This window comes from Sturnira hondurensis, unplaced genomic scaffold (genome assembly GCF_014824575.4).
Source record: "Sturnira hondurensis isolate 20B ecotype Veracruz unplaced genomic scaffold, ASM1482457v3 Scaffold0025395, whole genome shotgun sequence".
Taxonomy (NCBI): domain Eukaryota; kingdom Metazoa; phylum Chordata; class Mammalia; order Chiroptera; family Phyllostomidae; genus Sturnira; species Sturnira hondurensis.
The window spans coordinates 394,480-415,387 of NW_028098026.1; the positions used below are offsets into that span (position 1 = coordinate 394,480).

At 53.8% G+C, this 20,908-nt stretch overlaps 2 protein-coding genes across 3 annotated transcripts; both read left to right on the plus strand.

Annotated features, from left to right (window-relative positions):
* Positions 1–835: 835 nt before the first annotated feature.
* HAMP (hepcidin antimicrobial peptide) lies at positions 836–2,311 on the plus strand. The gene is made up of 3 exons (XM_037039583.1): positions 836–1,055; positions 1,960–2,019; positions 2,102–2,311. Exons 1-3 carry the CDS (start codon positions 972–974, stop codon positions 2,204–2,206), a joined length of 249 nt encoding a protein of 82 aa, XP_036895478.1. The 5' UTR covers positions 836–971; the 3' UTR covers positions 2,207–2,311.
* Positions 2,312–6,675: 4,364 nt separating this feature from the next.
* On the plus strand, positions 6,676–19,570 carry MAG (myelin associated glycoprotein). 2 transcript variants are annotated; one of them, XM_037039668.1, is made up of 11 exons: positions 6,676–6,733; positions 8,357–8,416; positions 8,911–8,979; positions 9,153–9,521; positions 10,666–10,962; positions 11,075–11,332; positions 12,703–12,963; positions 16,604–16,891; positions 17,219–17,315; positions 17,986–18,085; positions 19,053–19,570. In XM_037039668.1, the coding sequence occupies exons 3-11, from the start codon at positions 8,934–8,936 to the stop codon at positions 19,215–19,217; spliced, it is 1,881 nt and encodes a 626-aa protein (XP_036895563.1). In that variant the 5' UTR covers positions 6,676–6,733; positions 8,357–8,416; positions 8,911–8,933; the 3' UTR covers positions 19,218–19,570. The 2 variants fall into 2 exon arrangements, with proteins under 2 accessions (XP_036895563.1, XP_036895562.1); XM_037039667.1 differs by lacking the exon at positions 6,676–6,733 and adding an exon at positions 18,334–18,372 and having other exon boundaries at positions 8,368–8,416; positions 19,053–19,123.
* Positions 19,571–20,908: the final 1,338 nt, after the last annotated feature.

Genomic DNA, 20,908 nt, shown 5'->3' on the forward strand with positions numbered 1-20,908 from the left:
CTGTTTTGGGGAGGCGGGAAAGCCTGATGGTCAGAGTTAGGCTGCCTTATCCAGGATGCCAGCTGTGCCTCTGGCTCGGGCAGCGCCCCAGTCTTTTCCTTCAGTTCCTCTCCTGTCAAGTGAGGAAAGCAAGGGTGCGTGTGGTGGGCTCCTAAGAGGATAGCAGTGTCTGGGAAGCCAGGTCCTGGAGGATGGGCCAAGGAGGGAGCTAGGGACTCTGAATGCAGCGCGAAGTCTGGAATGGGGTAGGCAGATGCTGCTTTGAGGACAGGTAGTACTGGCTGGGCTAACACAAGAGTGAGTCAGTACGTCTGCTATGGCGTGTAAGGTGCAAACACTACCACTACTGCTATCTTTCATGGTCAAGTCCACAGGAACATTTTCCAGATACCAGAGCCACGTCTTAAGGTTCTAACACTTACAAAAGATCACACACATGCTGTACCAACTCAAACTCCTGCATCTGACGGTTGCAGTGTTCCCTACAGAACAGAACAGAAGCTGTGGGATTTGTGCCAGGCACCCCCGAGGGGCCTGGTAAGAGACAGCCACTCCCCGTGTGAATGAGGACGTCAGGGAAGGGTGGGGAGCAAGGACACCTTGCTCCTGCTCATCGACCTGTTCAACCTCTGGGGCAAAAGAGGGAATTTTTTCTGAGGTCAACAAGGTGATGTGGTGTTAGAGAAAGTATTTCCCAGGGGGCTGGCTAGTGGTGTTGTCTGTGGCCCCATCTGCCCCACCCCCTGGACACACCTCTGCTGGCTGAGGGTGACACAACCCTGTGCCCTGTCACTCTGTTCCCGCTTATCTCCCGCCTTTTCGGCGCCACTACCTTCTGGGAAATGAGTTAGGACAAAGGGGAGGGGGCTTAGCACCCCCGCCTCCCCCAGCGGGCCCCATAAAAGCAACTGTAACAGCTCCGACACCAGAGCGGTCCTAGACCTACAAGCAGGACAGCTAGACACAGCACAATGGCACTGAACACAAGGATCCAGGCTGCCTGTCTCCTGCTCCTCCTCCTGGCCAGCCTCGCCAGTGCCTCCGTTCTCCACCAGGTGAGGAGAGCCCACAGGGCTTGGGCCCAGCAGGGAGCTAGGCCTGGGAGGGTTCTGCTGAGGGCAGCTGGAGACCCACAGGACTGGGCAGAGTGCAAGGCAGGCAAAGGGGATGGATAGCTGCTTAAAGAACAGAAATAGGGACTGGTGGTAGGGACTGGGGCCCTGAACTAATTCCACAGTTACCCATTGAGCATCTACTCTGTGTAGATGGGAGATTCTTCTTATCATGGTGTTTGCAATCTGTTCAGGGAATCAGTCAAAAAACAAAACATAAGGTCATGGTGTTTAGTAAATGCTATTCACAAATAACATAAGAGATTGTAACGGTGTCCGTGGTGGGGGTACTTCAGGTGGAATCAAGAGCCGGCAGTCAAGCAGGAGTGTTTTGTGAGAAAATGTTACTTGACCTATGACTTGGATGTTAAAAGAGGGGAGAACAAGCATGTGTACTTGGTGATCAGAGGCTTTAGGAAGTGGAGGTGATGGTGCTTGGAGATGAGGTTGAGGGATGGACACACCAAGTCTTATGGGCAGCCAGGCAAACTGAGTTTCCTCCAAGTGCAGGATCTTCAAGCCCTGCAGGCTTTTCTAATGGGCAAAGCCACAATCCGACTGATACTGCAAGGGGCCCGGATTGGAGGTGCAGAATGCAGGGAGACTTGTTACTGGTGAGGGCTGGCATCCAGGCCAGGGAGGGTGATGTCCCTAAGAAGAGCAGTGGCTGTGGAAAGAGCTGTTTGTAGGAAGGCGATTGTCTGTGGGAAGGGGAGAAAAGGCCAGAAAGCAAGGCTCCCATCTGAGCACCAGATGCAGCCCCTGGGTAAGGAATTGGTTGGTGGGGCCAAATCTGAGAGCTCTGCTGGGCTCCCTGCCATCTGCAACACCCCTTCTGCTTTCACAGACAGAACAGGTTGCAGACCTCCAGACTCAGGACACAGCTGGAGCCTCAGCTGGCTTGACGGTGAGAACACCTGGACCTCCCTTTGGAGCCTCCACAGCCTCCCCTGGGCCCACACCCACTCACTCTCCCTTTCTACCCACAGTCTGGGCTCCAGAGGCTGAGGAGGCGAGACACCCACTTCCCCATCTGCATCTTCTGTTGTGGCTGCTGTTATAAATCAAAGTGTGGGATCTGCTGCAAGACGTAGAGCCTCCTGGCCCTCCCCTCCCTGCCTTATTTATTCCTGTCCCCCTCCAACACTTGCTGAATGGTCTCAGAATAAAATAGCTGGTTCTGGCTTTTGTTTTCCAAACCAGAGTGTCTGTTGCCCTTTCTCCCCTGCCAAAGGCCTGAGCCAGAGGCCTGTTCTGGCCACTGTCTGGTAAGGGCATTACTCGGTGGGTTGCTGTGTACTGGGGTTGCAAGGAAGCTTCGTGAAGGAAATTTGTTATCTCTCCTTCTCCTTTAAGCCACACTCCATAAGACCTAGAATTTTTGTTGCTGTAGCGGGTAATGAAAACTAGACAAACTCTTTTTCTTAAAGTCTTGCATTGGGTGACAAACTCAAATGCCTAGCAGGGGTTCTCAAAGTCAGGTCTGGGGCTCCCACTGGGGCTCCAGAGGAGAACACGACTAAGGTGTCACTTGTCTCTAACTGTCGTTCTCACTCTCACTTGAGTACACAATGGGGTTTTCCAGAAGCTCCGTGACATATGATGACATCATCACTCTGATGGCTAATGGACTGGCTTGTGCTTAAAAAATTTCCCAATTTAAATTTCTAATATGTTAAGCAACTATATATGTATAACCTACTTAAATGAAAAATTTTAGAGTCCTCAATAATTTTGCAGAAATGGTTCTTGAAACCAAAACGTTTGAGAACAGTGGCCTTCCAGACAGATGCATAAGTGAGTGAGGTGTGGATTTGATTCCTAGGAGCATCTTAGGGTGTGATCTCCCAATAAGAACACACTTTGCAAGTGAGACACATAGGAGAATATTGTTCACCTCCGTAAGAAATTAAGGTCCCTCCCATTCTTAAAAACTGCATTCCTCTCAACTTATCTGATTTCCCCACTTTTGATAGAAACAAAGATGCAATTCACTATTTTCTTAGCTCATGAGAAAACATCAGCAGTAGTGTGATGAGAAAGGGCCTTGGCCATCTGACCTCACCGTTGTCTGTGGAAGGTCAGTGGGAGGCCTGGTTCCCATCTAAAGAGGGCTCCCAGGGATGGTCAAAGGCTCCCGCCATGCTCAAAGGCGGGCGGGACACAGCTACAGCTTCTTTTCAAGAGAAGGTGGCAATCCTTTTATGTGAAGTTTCCTGATTTTTAAAAATTTTGGAAACTGATCAAAGGAATTTGATTTTTTCAAATCAACACTCTGTGAGCCGGACTTAACCCAAATGGGAGCTGGTTAAGTCTGCTAACCCACAAACTTCTGCCTTCGAAGCCATGAGAGGCTCATCCTCTGAGAGAGGGTTTCCTGAACTGAGACTGAGACTGAGGGGCGGGGAGGGGAAGGCAAGCTGGAGATCCCGGCCTCCCATTGGCTGTGGGATCCCACAGGCGTCCTCTCCTGGCTCTGAAACACCACCTCCACATGTAGATAGAGAAGGACAACGTGTCTCTATGGTTCTCGGGTGATGGGGCTGTTGAACTGCTCTACCAGGAATGATTGTGAAAGGGTTTTTGGCAACTGCCAAACCCTTCATTGATGTAAAGGATCAGTATTGATGGGAAGGTAGGGGATCCCAGATCCCCTCAGTAAATACCTAGGAGGCGGGAAACCTGAAATGACTAAGTACATTGAATGACACTGAGTACTCCTGGCTCATTTTAGCAAGTTCTCCAGGTGGTCCTAGAGATGAGAGGCAGAGGTACTCAAACCTCAGTGTGCACCCAAGCCTCCTGGAGGGCCTGGTGAAGTGCAGATTGCAGGAGTTCCAGACGCAGCAGGTAGAGGTGGGGGCCTAGAACTTGCATTTCTAACCAGCTCCCAAGCTGGCCCGGGGGCTGCATTCTGAGGACTCCTCGTACGAAGCTGCCAAGTCTGGCTGAGGGCAGCAAGTGCCTGAGTTGGACCAAGCACCAGCTCCCACTCGAGAGGATTGAACAAGTGGGCCTGAGGGCTCGATTCTGCCCTAAAATGAGTTTTGCTTGGTCTGCACAATATATTAGATAAAATTGGGCTAATACCTAAAAAGCAAGGTATCACACATAAAAATCTGAACTCCTGATGTTATGGGTTGAACTGTGTCCCCCGCCTCCAGATTTATAGGTTGAAGTTTTAAATCCCAGTACCTCAGGTTGTGACTTTATTTGGAGAAAGGCTCTTTAGAGAGACAATGAGGTCATTAGGGTGTCCTTTTAAAAAGGGGAAATTTGGACACAGAAACCCTCACACAGGGAGAATGCCAGGCCAACGTGGAGACAGCCACTTACAAGCCAAGGGGAAAAGCCCCCAGGAAAGGAATAGGCCTATTCCTCACAGCCCTCGGAGGAACCAAATGCCACCAGTTGACCTCGACTTCTGTTCTCCAGCACCGTGAGGTAATAAACTGGCCTTTGAGCCACTCAGTTTGTGGCACCTTGTCATGGTAGCCCTAGAACGCTAACCGCCCTGCCCCGCCTGGAAGGATTGGCTGAGCTGGCAGTGCCGGAAGCTGGACGAGAGCAGCCCCTCTCGAGATGGGCAAGCACGTGCTCTCCAGCCCGCCGAGGCCGCCTGTGCTCTGGAGTGGAGTTTTCAGATTTCGGAGATAGTAGCCAGGGCTGTCTGTGGGACTCACTCCCCTGTGCATGCCTCTCCCAGGGACAGCCTTCAGTTCACACCCCGAAAGGAGCTGTACCCCCAAAACTGCACAGGCACCTGAGCCCGAGGGGGTTGGTACTGACACGGAAGGCTATGACATGTGAGCACCCCAGGGTCATGATGTCCTCCCCTATACTCCAGGCACCAGGCCCCTCTCTTCTCCCGGACCCAGGCGTTCAAGTCCCACCCCACTCTCAATGGGCCTTTGTTCCTGACTGGGAAAGGCACGGGCAGAGTCTGACATCATGAAGCCTGAGGTGGGGATGGGACTCTCTCCCCCCCCTCCACCCAGCCTTCTCTGACTCCTCAATTCCCTGTCTGAGGGATTTCCCACCCCTCACCACCACCCTACCCACCCAGGCTTTTTCTTGAGAAAAAGAATACTCCCTCCCACCCACCCTCCCCACTGCTCTGGCCTAAAGGGAGACAGAAAATGCCCCAGCATGGCTGAACAGCTCCTGGTCGAGCCACTACTACGCTTGTCAAACCACTGCCAGCTCCCGGCCACCACTTTGCAAAAATCCTGACCAATAGGAGGGGCTGCAGCGGCAGGAGGATCACGGTGGAATCTGCCCACAGAGGGTCCCCACCCACCTCAGAGTCAGCACAGCGCTCACTGAGCCCTGGACACAGGCTCTGCTCTAGGGGACACAGAATGAGTAAGACAGACAGACAGAAACGCCTCTGGGTGCTCTTGGCTAGTAGAGAAGGAGCTCGCTGACAGTGCAGGTGGGCAGACTTGTTGAGGGCTGTGGACAGACAGGGTCACATTGAAACAGGAGGGCTGTGCCCTGGCCGGGTGGCTCAGTTGGTTGAGCATTATCCCACGCACCGGAAGGGTGAGAGTTTGATCCCTGGACAGGGCACATACCTGGGTTTCAGTTTGGATCCCTGGTCAGGAACTGTACAAGGGGCAACCGATCGACGTTTCTCTCATATCAATGTTTCTCTCTCTCTCTCTCTCTCCTTTCCTTCCTCTCTACATATCCTCAGGTGAGGATTAAAAATAAATAAATAAATAAAAATAATAATAAAAAATAAATAAATGGAATGGCTTTGGCTTGGTGAGAAGGCAGGCAGGCCTCAGGAGGAAACGGCATCCACTTAGGGAGCTCTGGCTTGGGCGGAGTGTGGGTGGGATGAGGAAGGGGAGCTTCCCGAGAGGAAGGAACAGGTGCAAAGGCCTCCAGCCAGAGGGTGCCACAGGGCATTAGACGGGCGCATTCATGCATCCCCTCTGCATTTATGAAGCTTCACTGTGCCAGGAGCGGTTCTACAACAGGATAGATTGGCACTAAGCAGGCAAAGCTCTTACCCTTTGAAGGTCATGCTCTCATGAAAATGGATAGTCAATACCTGAGATCATTTTGACAGCAAGAAGAGCCCAGAAGAAAATAGACCAGATGCAGCACCAAATGTGACCCAGGGAAGTGACTGTAAGCGAGGGTGGGGGTGACACTGAAGCCTCCTCCTCCCACCCACACCAGCCTCTGTTGCCTCTCATGACCAGGGTTATACCTATTGTTGCCACTGAGATTCCCTGGATGCTGGGGACAATGCCTTCCGTCTCTCAGTCTGAGATGCTCAGAGCTATTAGAATGCCCTCCCAGGGACTCAGAACCAGGGTGCAAAGCGATGGAGGATGGAGGGGAGCAAGTGAGGCAGCGCCCCCCACCCCCTCCAGGAAGGAGCTAGTAGAACCCAGGCATCAGGCTGCCTAGTGGAGCGGTGATGACAAGGGCCCCTTTGTGCCCCCCTCCCCCTGGAGGACAGGGAGGAGCTGGGCCCTGGAGGCAGGCGGCCCCTGGCACCCTGGAGGAGGGGAGGGGCCAGCAAGTGGGGGCCTAGACCCTGGGAGGTCAGAGGACTCTGAGCTGGGCTGAGGAGCAGAGGGTGCAGACACAGGAGCATCCTGGTGAGTACACAGCAGCCAAGAGGGGCCAGCGACGGGGTGGGAGCCGAGGGCCGGGACTGAGAGGGTGGAGCAGGGGCCCTCGAAGCATGTGCAAAGCGAGGGTGGTTCCTGTGAACTGCCGCTAATTTAGGATGTTGGGGGGGTGGGAGTGTTCTTTAGGACTTGGGAATGAGCTGAGACCATGGCAGGACAGTGACAGTACTTTGGGAAGAAACTGCAGAGAGAGAACCAAGGGACCCCCTCAGCACCCCTTGTGGTGGAGGTTATGCGGCAACAGCTGCCTTGGGGTTTCCAAGTTTGGGGCAGATTCGGGGTGTGTGTGTGTGTGTGTGTGCGTGTGTACCTCTCCTGGGGTGGTCTTAATTTATATCCGTGTTTGTCAACCTTTTGTCATTACACCCCACTAAGGAAAACTTTTAGACCTGTTTTTCCTAAGCCCCACTCCCCCTATGAATCTCACGACTATAGATAGGCTGTATGTATGTTTGTGTACTGAGGCCCTGGAGAGAGTCACAAATCACTGGCAAAACTGACCTTTCTTGCCCCCACCCCCAGAACCAGTGTTCACCCCCATTCAGAAAGCTTGGTCTACATGATCGTTTCACGTGTCTGCTCAGGCCCTGCATCTGTCTCCGGCACCTTCCCAGCACAGGCGCCAGGGTGGTGTCAGCCCTGTGTCCATCAGCATGTATCTGGGCGGGTCTGTCCTTAGCGACTCCCTGATGTGGGTGTACAAGTCGGAGTGTCTTTGTGAGCAGGGCACGGAGGCAGGGCCACGTGCCTGCCTGAATGCTGCACCCACGTCCACGCAGGTGTGAGGTGGGCAGGGGGAAGGCCGTGCGTGTCCGCTTCGACGACTGTGGGCGCCGGGGTTACAGTGCCTGCGTGCGTGTGCGGGGTCCTGATCAGGTATCTGCACGAGCCTCTGCCGCCCAAGCCTGCTCCTCCAGCTGGGTCTGGGTCTATCGTATTTCATAGCAGCGTTTGCATGTGACTGACTAGGTCCGCATCTGTGTCTGTGAGAAGAGGGTGGTGACTCTGAGGGGACTGACAGAGCCGCCAGATGCCAGGGTCTCCCTACCTCCCAACTGCTGGTCCTTCCTGGCCCCGTGGAGAGCCCAGTTAGAAGTGACAACTTTTCTTTCACCCCACCTACTACCCCAGGAGTCCTCCAAGAGGCAGCACCCTCCCCCTGAGGGAACAGGGCTCTTTTGTGCCAGGCACTGGCCTCTGCTGAGGGTGGAGACAGCAGGGGCTGTCTGTGGGGTGGGAGCGGGTGGCAGGAATTCACACGGCATGTTGGGAATGTTGATGCTGTGAAACCCAGTCATTGATGGCACTGGGTCCCTGCCTGCCACCCCCAGGCCTCACCCCACTCACCACATCCTTCTCCCCGCCTCAATGCTCTGTCACTCTCCTTTCCTTTCCCACAGTCGTCCATGGCAGTTTTAGGGGGAGGTATGGGAGGCGTTGATCCCACATAGAGTAGCTCCCAGGCTGTGGGAGAGTCCCAAGCATCCACGTGGCCTTAGAGCAGGCCACAACTCCCAGCAGATGCTAAAAGAGAGGGACAGGGGGTGCTCAGGCCTCCAACCTCTCGCACTTGCCTGCCTCTTGTTCCAGGGTGGCTGGCTGACATCTTCGAGGGGGACCAGAAGGCATTCCCAACTCAGGGAGTCCGAGGTGAGGGGCAGCGTTCCTTCCTCCTGGCTCCCCCTTCTTCCTGCTGCTGCTTCAGCCTTGGCTCTGTCCTTACTTCTGGACACCCGCAGGGGCACAAAGGTGGTGAAGATCATTGTCAGCATGTTAGGACCACACAGAGACAGGACAGTTGGGTGGTTAAGTCTGCAAACCTGGAGCCAGGTAGATGGAGCTTGAATCCTAGCTGTTGTTTACCAGCTGCGTGGCCATGGGCAACTTACTTAAATTCTCCGGGCCTCAGCTATAAAATGAGGGTACAGTAATAATTGTACCTACCTCAAAGAGATCAAAGGAAATAACACAGCCGAGCAAAGCGCTGAGGAGTGGTGCATGGTGAATGCCACACAAATGTCTGTAGTTATACATGTTAATAGCAGCAACACCCACCATCCGAACAAGCCCCCTCCTGAAGCCTTAACTGGGAGCCCCTCCTGGGGGCTCTCCTGGCCCTTAACCCCCTCCTCTTCCTTCTCTAGCTGTCACTCACCTGCTGTACAAAATGATATTCCTCACAACACTGCCTCTGTTTTGGATTATGATTGCAGGTAATGGCTGGGGGATGGGGGTGGCTGGGGGTCTGGGGTCTTGGCCCCAAGCAGGCTGGGGTTGTTTCTGTAGGTCCCCAGATGCCTCAGACTGTGAGAAGGTGATGGAGGCGGGGAAGGGGTGATTCCGTCAGGACACGGCCCGCGGCCTCAGCAGTCCTGCTCCCCCGCAGCCTCTCGAGGTGGCCACTGGGGTGCCTGGATGCCATCGTCCATCTCGGCCTTCGAGGGCACGTGCGTCTCCATCCCCTGCCGCTTCGACTTCCCTGACGAACTGCGGCCTGCCATTGTGCATGGCGTCTGGTACTTCAATAGCCCCTACCCGAAAAACTACCCCCCAGTGGTCTTCAAGTCACGCACCCAAGTTGTCCATGAAAGCTTCCAGGGCCGCAGCCGCCTCCTGGGGGACCTGGGCCTGCGCAACTGCACCCTCCTGCTCAGCAACCTCAGCCCTGAGCTCGGCGGCAAGTACTACTTCCGCGGGGACTTAGGGGGCTACAACCAGTACACCTTCTCTGAGCACAGCGTCCTGGACATCATCAGTGAGTCCCCCGGAGGCTGCACCAGCAGTGGGGCAAGGGCATCCCTGGGGCAGGCAGGAGTGCAGCAGGAAGTCCTCCCAAGCACCTCTCCAGGGAGGTCTCTCCAGCGAAGGCCCAGGGTCTCGTTCCTTAGACTGCGGGGTGCAAAGCCCAGTGCCCACAGACACCAGGCAGATGGCAAACACTAGCATAGCGGGCCCCCAAACAGCCTTGCTGCCCTCTGAGGAAAAGGAATGCTCTTACTCTTCTAGAAACACCTGGGGAAAAGGCAGTGGGCCCAGGGGATTAGGGGCAAGACCTCTTGACCCCTGTGTTCGCTGGGCAGAGAATTACATTTTCTGAGCCTTGGTTCCCTCTTCGGTAAAATGGGGTAAGAGCAGCATTTAAAGCTCAGTGAATGAGTGGTTGTCAAGGGCTCAGAGCAGAGCCGGATGCCATGTGCCAGGCGCTGGGGCAGAACGCGGAGCCGTTGCTACTAGGCAGAACACATTTTCAAAAGAAACCAGAGTTTCCCTGTGATCTCCTAATTCCTAAGCATTAGCTGCTGATTCATATATATATTTTTTAATTCCTAAATTTAGGCCAAATAAAATGCAGCTCTGGGTTCCATTTGACAGTGAGAGCAGGGCCGACTGCTCGATTTCAGGCGTTTCTGCTGCCTAGTTTCTCAGAAGCTCCCTACCTGGAGGTCCTAGATTTAGGCTCCCCATCAGCATCTCCGAGGCCAGTCTGTGACCCTGATCCTGATGCGGAAAGAGACTCCTCCCCGCACACGAGTGCCACAAGTGCATGCCCCCCCAACGCCCTTGGAAGTCAACCAAAACAAACATGGGGAGGAGACAGGGTTCGTAAGGACTATGCCACAGCGTGAGACACACAGATGACGAAGCGACAGTGACAGGGTCTGAAGCTCAGTTTTACCAGCTGTGGCCTCAGTGTCCTGACAGCATGTCTGGAAGGACTGGCAAGCTCAGCACTTGTAAAGTGCTCAGACCCGTCCAGTCCGTTACTGTCACTTCTGTGGTTGGGCTTCTGGGTCTCAGGGAATTCTGTTTCCGAGGGGAGGGGACCAGATACCAGGATTGGACTTGGGCAAGGTGGGGGTGCCTGCTTCCTCAGTCCTCCTTCTCCCCACCTCACATAGACACCCCCAACATCGTGGTCCCCCCCGAGGTGGTGGCAGGAACGGAAGTGGAAGTCAGCTGCATGGTGCCTGACAACTGCCCAGAGCTTCGCCCAGAGCTGAGCTGGCTGGGCCACAATGGTCTCGGGGAGCCCACCGTTCTGGGTCGGCTGCGCGAGGACGAGGGCACCTGGGTGCAGGTGTCACTGCTACACTTCGTGCCCACTAGAGAGGCCAACGGCCACCGGCTCGGCTGCCAGGCCTCCTTCCCCAACACCACCTTGCAGTTCGAGGGCTACGCCAGTCTGGACGTCAAGTGTGAGCTTGGGTGCGGGCCCGGCGGCTGGAGGGGGGCGCTGTGGGGGGGAGATGCGGGGCCCCGCAGCCATGCGGCATGTGCCAGCTGACCCCACTGTGTCACGGGCCTCAGACCCGCCTGTGATTGTGGAGATGAACTCCTCGGTGGAGGCCATCGAGGGCTCCCACGTCAGCCTGGTCTGTGGGGCTGACAGCAACCCGCTGCCGCTGCTGACCTGGATGCGGGATGGCACCGTGCTCCAGGAGGCCGTGGCCGAGAGCCTGTTCCTGGAGCTGGAAGAGGTGACCCCTGGGGAGGACGGCGTCTACGCCTGCCTGGCAGAGAACGCCTACGGCCAGGACAACCGCACCGTGGGGCTCAGCGTCATGTGTGAGTGGCCACCCTGTGCGCACACTTGCCTGGCACTGGGGCTGCTGAGCAGAATTAAGGGGGAAAGGGGCCTGGCCCCCGGCAGGGTGGGGCAGGGCTGGGCCGGAGCTGGGCGGGTTCGGGGCGTGTCAGGAACAGAACAGCGGTGGAGGCGAAGACGGAGAAGAGTGCTATGGGTCAAGGCACTTCTTCATTCTTTGCACAGGTGTCTAGTGAACACCTACTCTGCACCGCCTTACCCCCAGAACAGGAATAAAAGACACATGGTTACATTCAGTTTCTTGGGGCCGCCCTGCCTGACCTAGTAGTAGATCTGGGCCTGGCCCTGGAATCTGCATTTGAAAATGAGCCCCACTGTAGTTTTAATGGGAGGGCTGGGGGGGACCCAGGCCTCACCCAGGCCCTTGCGCACACCAGTATGTTATGGGGCCCTGGAGGGGAGGGCTAGTCAGACAGGATTCTTAGCTAGGAACCCAGAAGAGGTCATTCATTCATTTATTCATTCACAAATGCTTATTGGGGCAAAATGCCAGGGCTGGGAATAATAATAATGACCGCTACAGCCAACATTTGCTCAGCACTTTCTGACTGCTTTACACAAATGTTCATGCCCCAGGCATCCCGGAAGCCGGCTCCTCCCACCTCTTGCTTCTCTCACAGAAACCTTTCCTTACTATCCTAGCTAAAACTGTAACTCCCCTGATTTTCCATCCCTCCCTTCATTTTTCTCCAAAGCACGTATGCCCAGTTTGCCAGCGATGTATTTTATTCACTTACACAACATCCGCCCGCATTGGCAGGGATCTTCGTCTACTTCGTTCAGGCCAGAGGAGTGCTTGTCACTTAGTGACAGTGACCCCTGTGAAGTAGGGGCGATTACTGTCATTTTTAAATCCCCGCTCAAGGAAATATTTATTGATTTTAGAGAGAGAGGAAGGAGGGGAGGGAAAGAGAGAAACTTCAATGTGAGAGAAACTTCGATTGGTTGCCTCCCATATGTACCCCAACCAGGAATCAAACTCGCAACCTTTTGGTGTATGGGACGATACTCCAACCAGCTGAGCCATCTGGCCAGGGCAAGTTGGAACTATTATTAAGCGCATTTCCTAGATAAAAAATGAGTCCCAGAGAAGTTAGGACCTGGGCCCACACACAGCTGGAAAGGACAGGGCCCAGATTCAAACCCAAGCATTCTAGCTGCAGAGTCCTTGTTCTCGTAAACAGGACAGCCAGGACTGGGGTTACCTGAGCCATCCTGAGCTGGTGTGCTTGGGTTGGGGAGTCTGGGGTCACATGGTAGGGGATGGGAGTTGGCTGGCAGAAGAGGTACTTGCTGGCTTCTGATCATCTGTCCGTTGTTCTGGCCCCAGATGCACCCTGGAAGCCGACAGTGAATGGGACAGTGGTGGCTGTGGAGGGGGAGACAGTCTCCATCTTGTGCTCCACACAGAGCAACCCAGATCCTATTCTCACCATCTTCAAAGAGAAGCAGATCCTGGCCACAGTCATCTACGAGAGTGAGCTGCAGCTGCAGCTGCCTGCTGTCACACCTGAGGATGATGGCGAGTACTGGTGTGTGGCTGAGAACCAGTATGGCCAGAGAGCCACTGCCTTCAACCTATCTGTAGAGTGTAAGTACCCCCCTTTCTCTCCCCTTCTCCTGCTGAGAGCTGGCAGGGCTTGTATCTGCCCTCCAGTCTGAGGGAGATGTTTCCATGGGGGACATCTGGGTAACGGGAGGTACCCACGTATCCCAACCAAGGGTTAGCTTTGCACCAGCAGACAAGCATGGGGAAGGCAGGAAAGCAGAATCCACAGCAAAAAAAAAAAAATACAAGTTCCACCTGAGAACAGTGTCTACACATTCCTAGAGTGTGCTTTTGACCAGGGAGATTCTGGATCCTTGTAAACCAGACAGCCAGGCCTGGGGTTACCTGAGTCATCCCGAGCTGGTGTGATGTGGCCACTGTTCCTTTACATTAACTCAAATAATAACCATGACATCTAACCCTTGTGGAGCGTTGCTTGTACCAGGCACTGTTGGAAGCTCTGTATCCGGACCCACTTATTTCATCCTCATCCTCCGTACGTGGGAGGTTCTCTATTGTCCTTCGTTTCCAGAGAAGGAAGTTGAGGCCCTGAGAGGTTATGCTACTTGACCAAGGTCACAGAGCTAGAAAATGGCAGACGTTAAGATTAAAATCCAGGAGGTCTGGTCCCACTCTTCTGTACTGCCCCAAATCGACTTCCTCCCGCATTATTACATCAAAATACAGTCAGAGGTCAAGCACTTTCATGCCCAAAGAGCTGTGTGCTCAGTGGGAGGTGGAGGACAGGACCACGGGGAAGCCAAGCTTATTAACAGACAGAGTAGAGCCAGCAAGATGGGACAATGCAACAGGAAAAGCTAACCGCTATGGAAATAAAACTCCTTATTCCACTGCCAGCTAGCGCCTGTCCTGATCTCCTCTCTGTAGGCAACACCACCACAGCCCCCACCCTGTCCACCATCCTGGGTTGTAGCTGCCAAGTCACAGTTTTGATCTCCCTCCTGCAGCCACTCCCTCTGGAATGTCACCTCCGTGTTTCCATTGCTCCTGCTGCCTCCTCAGCTCTGACCCGACCTCTGGCCTCCAAACTTCACTACTCCCCGTCTCAGCTCCTCCGCTTACAATGGTCCCCACCGCACAAGGTTCCCAGAAGATGCTGAGCATAGTCCCTATTCAATATTCTGTGTGCATGGCGATGATCAGTCCATGGTAGCTATAGATTGTTCCTGGAGCGCCATCTTCCAGGGCAATGCCATGGTTGTCCACTCCTTCACTAACCTTTCAGTCTTTGGCCACATTCCTTCTGGTCTCTGTTCACTCACAGCATCCAGTGTGATCGCTGCATGTGGGTTGTGCCATGCTCTGTCTTCTCCATATGCACCCTTCTGGGCCCTGCTTCCCTCTTCTGCTCTACCCTTTGCCCCCCGTCACACTTCAAGCCGGTGGTCCCTAAGTTTGAGACCCAGAACCCTCTGAGAGCCTGATGGCAGCCAGTATAGATACACGTAACACCATCTCCTGTGCATTGTCAGTCACAGGCTCGCCCCCCTCTCCCCCGCATAATGGAAATGGTGGCCGCAAATGGGCATTAAGGACCTCCTCTGGGTCATGACCATAACCTCCACAGATGTTATTCGGCTAAGCCCTTCCGCTGCCCCTGAAGCAGGGGTGTGTTACCATTAATCCTTCACTAAGGAGAAATGAAGGTCACTTGGGGTACAGTTAGAGTCTACTGGGCCTCACAGGTCTCCCAGGTCGCCTGCGGAGCTTCGAAGAGGCTGAGCATGTGCAGGCAGAGTGCTGGCGTTCCCGCAGCGTCTAGGGCAGACGTCGTCACAGGAGCATCAGCGGGGCAGTCTGGAATAAAAGGGTTTCTTACATTTTTTAATTGCTGTGAGCTCAGGTTCGTTATTATTGATTTGCTCTGCATTGTGTTAATTCGGTGACATTACACCAAGCAAGGTGCATGTGTGCCTAAACAGAATTGGGGTGTATACTTTGTGTATATGGGGTAGATACTAGACTTAGATACATGTATGCCCTGAGGTTCCAATTAGAATCATCTCTCTTGAGAATATGCCTGGTCATGTGACTCTTGGCCCCTCACTGTTACTTGCATATTCTTTTTTGTTTCAAATTGAAAATAAGTGGGGTTGGGGAGCCAGGGGGTGTTTTGTCTGTGTGTAAGTGAGTTCTGGTTAGAACTGAGAACCAGAATTCAGGCTAGAGTGAGCAGAGCGGAGTGCTGGTCTCTCCAGAAAAGAAATAGAATATAATTTTTAAAAAAAAAGATTTTATTTATTTAGTTTTAGAGAGAGGGGAAGGGACAGAGAAAGAGGGAGAGAAACATTGATTGGCTACCTCTCACATGCCCCCTCCTGGGGACCTGGCCCGCAACCCAAGCATGTGCCCTGACTGGGAATTGAACCAGCGACCTTTTGTGTGGCAGGCTAGTACTCAAGTCACTGAGTCACACTGGCCAGGGCAAGAATATAGTTTTGAAAACAACATTCAAAGTTCTATTGTAATTTCATATTTTGGAAAATTAAAGAAAATTATCATACCTATACCATTTAAAAAATACAAATGGCAGCAAAGCAAAGCTCAACTGAATGGTCTTGGGTGGAGGGCAGCACTGGAGAATACTGTGAGGACGTGAGGGTCAAGGCGCATGCCTGACCGGCTCTAGGGAGTCAGCAGGACCATCTGCAGGATGGCCTGAAGGGGGAGCCAGCAGATTTCAATAGCCCACTCCACAAGTCTTTCCAGAGCTCTGCTACTTGAAAGGCATATTTTAAGTGTGGGCAACAGAGTGGAGACAGAAAGAGAGCCTGTCTTCATGGAAAAGAGAGACAAGCCATATCAGTGTATAACCTGGGTAGAAATGAGTGCTGGAGAGAAAACCTAGTGGGACAGGGAGTGAAGTAAGTGAAGCAAGAGAGGGTCAGAGTGTCTGGGGAGCACCTTCACGGAGTGAGGGAGCGGGAGGGGACGGTGCCATCAGGGAGTCCTCCAGGCTGAGAGAGAAATACAGATAACTGGGTGGGGAAAAGCTCTATAAACCTGAGAAACAGCAGGGAGGCCAGTATGACTGGAAAGGAATAAGCCTTTCAGGGTAAGAAAAGGTCAGAGAGTGGCTAGTTCCCACAAGGCCTTGTGGATAAAGACAAAGAAGTTGGATTTTAGCCTTGGCTGGTGTGGCTCAGTGGATTGAGTACCAGCCTAGAACCCCAAAGGCTGCTTGTTTGATTCCCAGTCAGGGCACATTCCTGGGTTGAGGACCAGTTGCTCAGTGGGGGGGGGGGGGGGGGGGGGGGGAGAGGCCCTAACAGNGGGGGGGTGTGAGAGAGAAACCAACGGATGTATCTCTTGAACATAGATGTTTCTCTCTCTTTCTCCCTCCCTTCCCTTCTCTCTAAAAATAAATAAATAAAATCTTTTTCAAAATGAAGTTGAACTGTATGCTGCGACACAGAGCAATTGGAAGACAGGTTTGAGCAGGGAATGTCCTGGTGGGATTTACGTTTTACGAGGTGAACTACGGTAGAAAGGGTGCACAGGGATAGTGCAAAGGGGGAGTGCAGATCATTTCTCTGAGAGCTTACCACCCTGCTCTTCACCCTCAGCCACGGAGTCCTGGCTTCTAGTTGTCCACAAGGGGGAGCCAGCAGAATTCACAAGTTGTCTACAGTCCACCTAAGTCTTGATTTTTGTCCCACAGTTGCTCCCGTGATCCTTCTGGAGTCTCACTGTGCAGCAGCCCGAGACACAGTGCAATGCCTGTGCGTGGTGAAATCCAACCCAGAACCTTCTGTGGCCTTTGAGCTGCCCTCCCGCAACGTGACGGTGAACGAGACAGAGCGGGAGTTTGTGTACTCTGAGCGCAGTGGCCTCCTGCTCACCAGCATTCTTACGCTGCGGGGACAGGCCCAGGCTCCGCCACGGGTCATCTGTACCTCCCGAAACCTCTATGGCACCAAGAGCCTGGAGCTGCCCTTCCAGGGAGCCCGTGAGTGGTGTGGCCTGGGGCTGGGAGCCACAGGAACAGAGGGGCTCTTTTTGGATCCAGGGTTCTCTCCCCAAAGCTGACTGACCATCAGCCACTGAGCATGGGTCAGGTTATATGGGTTGATCCAATGGTAAAGAGGCCCTCCTGGTGGGTAAGGAGAGGCTGCCGCAAGTTTGCCTACACTAGACCCTCCAGACTAGTCAGTCAGTGTAAGAATGTGCCAACTATTTTTCACTATCGCTAATGTCCCCACCCATCTCCTAGGAACCCAGGTGTCTTCACTCCCACCAGCAGCCCTGAGGGCACCTGGGTTTTCTGTATTCTCAGACCGCCTGATGTGGGCCAAGATTGGGCCTGTGGGAGCCGTTGTTGCCTTTGCCATCCTAATTGCCATCGTCTGCTACATTACCCAGACACGCAGAAAGTGAGTGGGCTGACCTGGGAGTGGGGTGAGGGGCTGAGGGATGGGTGAGGGAGGGCAGGGGAGGGTGTATTCTGCTGAGAATGAATGTTCAGCTGGATGGAGGAGAAAGGGGCCCTATGCGTGTGCCAGTGTCTGAGCCAAGCACTGTCCAGCCACCATTTCCTGTTCCCCCACCTTCTCGGCGATGATCTCCTGCTCTCCAAGAGGTATGACGGGGAAAGACAGCCAGGGCCAATGCCACACGTGTGGCAACAAAAACCATCTCTAGCCCCAAACCACACCTACCTGCCACAACTGTGCTGTTAATTTTCTTCCTTGTGGCTCTCCCCCCAAAACGAATTAATCTCTCTGCTCCACGTCTTGGCAGCAAGAGGGACACACAGACCCAGGGCGTATAAAGAGAACACGGAGAAGCTAGGCTAGGGTCCTGAAAAGTGTCAGAGACCGGAGCTAGGTGGCTCACCCTCAGCCACAAAGCAGGGGAGAGATGGGCGGTGGTGGACAGGAGGAGGCTGGTCATTTGAAGAGCCATCTGCTTTGTCATGGAGAGATAGATGGGAACAAATGTGGGGTCCCTTGGGCCAAACTCCTAAGGTAGATGGGGATGCAAAAATAGAGAGGGATTGGAGGCCTGGGAGTCCCACTTGGGCCTCCATGTCCTGCCCTGCAGAAAGAACGTGACAGAGAGCCCCAGCTTCTCAGCAGGGAACAACCCCCCAGTCCTGTTCAGCAGTGACTTCCGCATCTCTGGGGCACCGGAAAAGTATGAGGTAAGGCGCAGCGGCCTGTGGCTCCAGGCTAGCTGGAGAACCTGGACGTCCAGAACACTGGGGGCCTGGGGGGCCAAGTGCCAGAGGGGAGGCCAGGCTCCTCAGGAAGGAAAAGGAGGCAGGGCGGAGGGCTGGCTTGGACACGGGCTGGGGGGGATGCTTATGCTGAGACTGTGAAGGGGGCCATGGGGCTCAGGCCCAAGGGAAGCCTTCGTCTGGGTCTATGACCGCATTTCCTTCTCCAATAGTCCAGAGAGGTCTCTACCCTGGAATGAGCAGCCCCGGAGGTAGGTTTGGAGGGACCTCAGTGTGCCTGCCTCTGGGCCTTGGGCCTGTCATTCATGTGTGTGTCACTGCCAGGAGTCCAGGACAGTCCCCTGTTAAGTCTGCCCTGCCTGGTACTCCTGTCCCATTGCTGCTCCCTTCTGTCCATCTGTGGCCACTGTTCTATGTGTCTGTCCAAAGGCTCGCATGTGTTTGTGAAGGGGGGGTGGGGGTGGAAAGAATGAAAGGGAAACCAAAGCCACACCTTCAGGATTGTCAAGATTGAGGGGGGACCACACCAGACCCAAACATAGGGTAAGGACTCATAGAGCCAAGCATGTACAAATATTTGGAAAGGTGGGATCCAAAGAGGTGGTTTGACTCGGGGAAGGTGTTAACGGATTGAATTGTGTGCCCCCCAAATTCCCATGTAGAAGAAGTCTCCCTGAACTTACTGAATTCATAGGCTATTTCAGGGTCAACAATGAGGAGGGTGTTATGAAAGGGGATCAGTGTGGGCAAAGGCCCCAGAGTGGGACCTGGGTGGGGACTGTGGGGCTGGCTGGGCTGGGGGTCCTTGAGAAAAACGGTTCACACGGGGCTTTGAGACTCAACTCCAGGGTTATGAGGGTGGAAGCCACTCCAGCCTTATGTCTGGAAAAGGCAGAACCGGACTTTTCTAATGGGTTGTTTCCCTTCATAGAGTGAGAGGCGCCTGGGATCAGAGAGGAGGCTTCTGGGCCTTCGTGGGGAGCGCCCAGAGCTGGACCTGAGCTTTTCTCACTCGGACCTGGGAAAACGACCCACCAAGGACAGCTACACCCTGACAGAGGAGCTGGCGGAATATGCCGAAATCCGTGTCAAGTGAGGGAGCTGGGGGAAGCCTGTTGGCGACCACCCCCTCAGGACCCTCGCTGGCCCCCACTGGCTGTGGACTCCCTTCCTCCCAAAAGTAGTGAGCACTGGGGCAGGAAAGGGATGGGGCAGGTGACAGTGAGGTCCTGGGAGCTTGGCCTCCCTCTCCTTCCCAGCCACCCCCACCCTGCCAGCACCTCACCCTCACAGTTGTGGCTCCCCTCTAACCTCCTTTAACCTCATCTGTCTGGAGGGGAGTTTCGTCTGTTTGTGTTATTTATTGCTATCCCCCACCTGGTCTTCTCCCCCATACCTGGCTCCAGGGTCTGTACTGAAGGGACATGAAATAAATGCCCCAAAGCCAAATACTTGTCTAGATCCTGATGATTTCTGGCCTGTCCTTGGGGGAGGCTTTCATCTCTCTCCTTACCTTCTCCTGGGCCCTGTTTAGAGGCAAGGCCCCGGGGGATTCTAGCCCTAAGCCCAGGCCAGCTGCCAATGAGTTATTCCCACTTTGAGCTGTGGGCAGGATCTGGTCCACAGAATGTCTTATTTGACTTGTGGTTGATTTCACATAACAACAGTCATTCCTGACTTTGTCACAGAGTGACTGACAGTATTGGGCTCACACTTGGCTCACTAGCTGCCCCTTCTGAAGTGGCACGGGCTCCTTATATGTCCCTAAGTGCCACAGTCCCCGCAGTCCCTGTTGTCCCACACCTGGCTGGCTTCACTCATGCACTGACATGTCTTCCTATGCCCTGTAGGTCAGCGGGATCCCAGGTCTCAATGTTTCGCGAGCCTGTGTTGGTTTGACTACCATCCCTCACATTCGTGCAGTACTTTGCAACTGTAGTCTTCAAACTTTATTTCATTTTGGTTCCAGAAACACTACTTAGGTACTAGCTGTATGTTGAACCCCTTCAGGAGACTCAGGCTATCCTGGGAAGAGACCCCCAGGGCAACCCTTTGAAGATGGAAACACTGCAACCCTTTGAAGATGGAAACACTGGGGCTAGGAGACTCTAGGGGATTTTTCCAGGGTCTCAGAGTTAGGAAATGGTGTGGCCAGGCTCTGGATCCAGTTCTTCTTTTTCTATAATACCTGTCAGGAATTTAAAGAGGGCCAAACCCTGTGCACCAGCATAGTGCCATGCCCTCACAGGAGATTTATTAGCCTCATGGTTACAAGGATGCCTTCTCTCCCAATTTAATGGTGGCCCTGCCCTGTCCAATTTTCACTTTGCAAAATTGTCAGCTTACTCTGGCCAGCCTGGGACCATGGTTAAGACTGTCTTGGAAGGCTCTCAGGGAGGTATAGATAGACCCATGGAGAAGACTGAATTGTGTGGCTGTAGGATGGGGTCCATTTTCCCCTTATATGCCCAAATGGTACCACTTCCCTGTGCAGAGACCTCCTTTTGCATGGCTAAATCGTGGGCTTTTGGGGCTTGATGAACTCTGCTGACCTCATTCTGATGACTGCCTAGACCCTACCTAACCACAAAGGTCCACAGGCCCCTGGCAGGTGGTAGTTGGCCTTGGTGTATCCTGAGACTTTTGCTGAGTGGCCTCAGACCCTGCTTTGGTGCTGAGTTTGAATCTCTATGAACCTGGTGGGCACCCTTGTGGACGCCACTAGCCCCTACCTGGTGACTCACTGAGAACCTACTTCATGCAACTCATCTACTGCCAGAGCTTAAC

Excerpts from the sequence above, each read along its gene's own strand:
- MAG (XM_037039668.1), top strand. The coding sequence starts at position 8,934 with ATGATATTCCTCACAACACTGCCTCTGTTTTGGATTATGATTGCAG. Across the intron at positions 11,333-12,702 it reads CGTGGGGCTCAGCGTCATGT|ATGCACCCTGGAAGCCGACA; the intron begins GTGAGTGGCCAC and ends TTCTGGCCCCAG. Across the intron at positions 17,316-17,985 it reads ATTACCCAGACACGCAGAAA|AAAGAACGTGACAGAGAGCC; the intron begins GTGAGTGGGCTG and ends CCTGCCCTGCAG.
- HAMP (XM_037039583.1), top strand. The coding sequence starts at position 972 with ATGGCACTGAACACAAGGATCCAGGCTGCCTGTCTCCTGCTCCTCCTC. Across the intron at positions 1,056-1,959 it reads GTGCCTCCGTTCTCCACCAG|ACAGAACAGGTTGCAGACCT; the intron begins GTGAGGAGAGCC and ends CTGCTTTCACAG. Across the intron at positions 2,020-2,101 it reads GAGCCTCAGCTGGCTTGACG|TCTGGGCTCCAGAGGCTGAG; the intron begins GTGAGAACACCT and ends TTCTACCCACAG.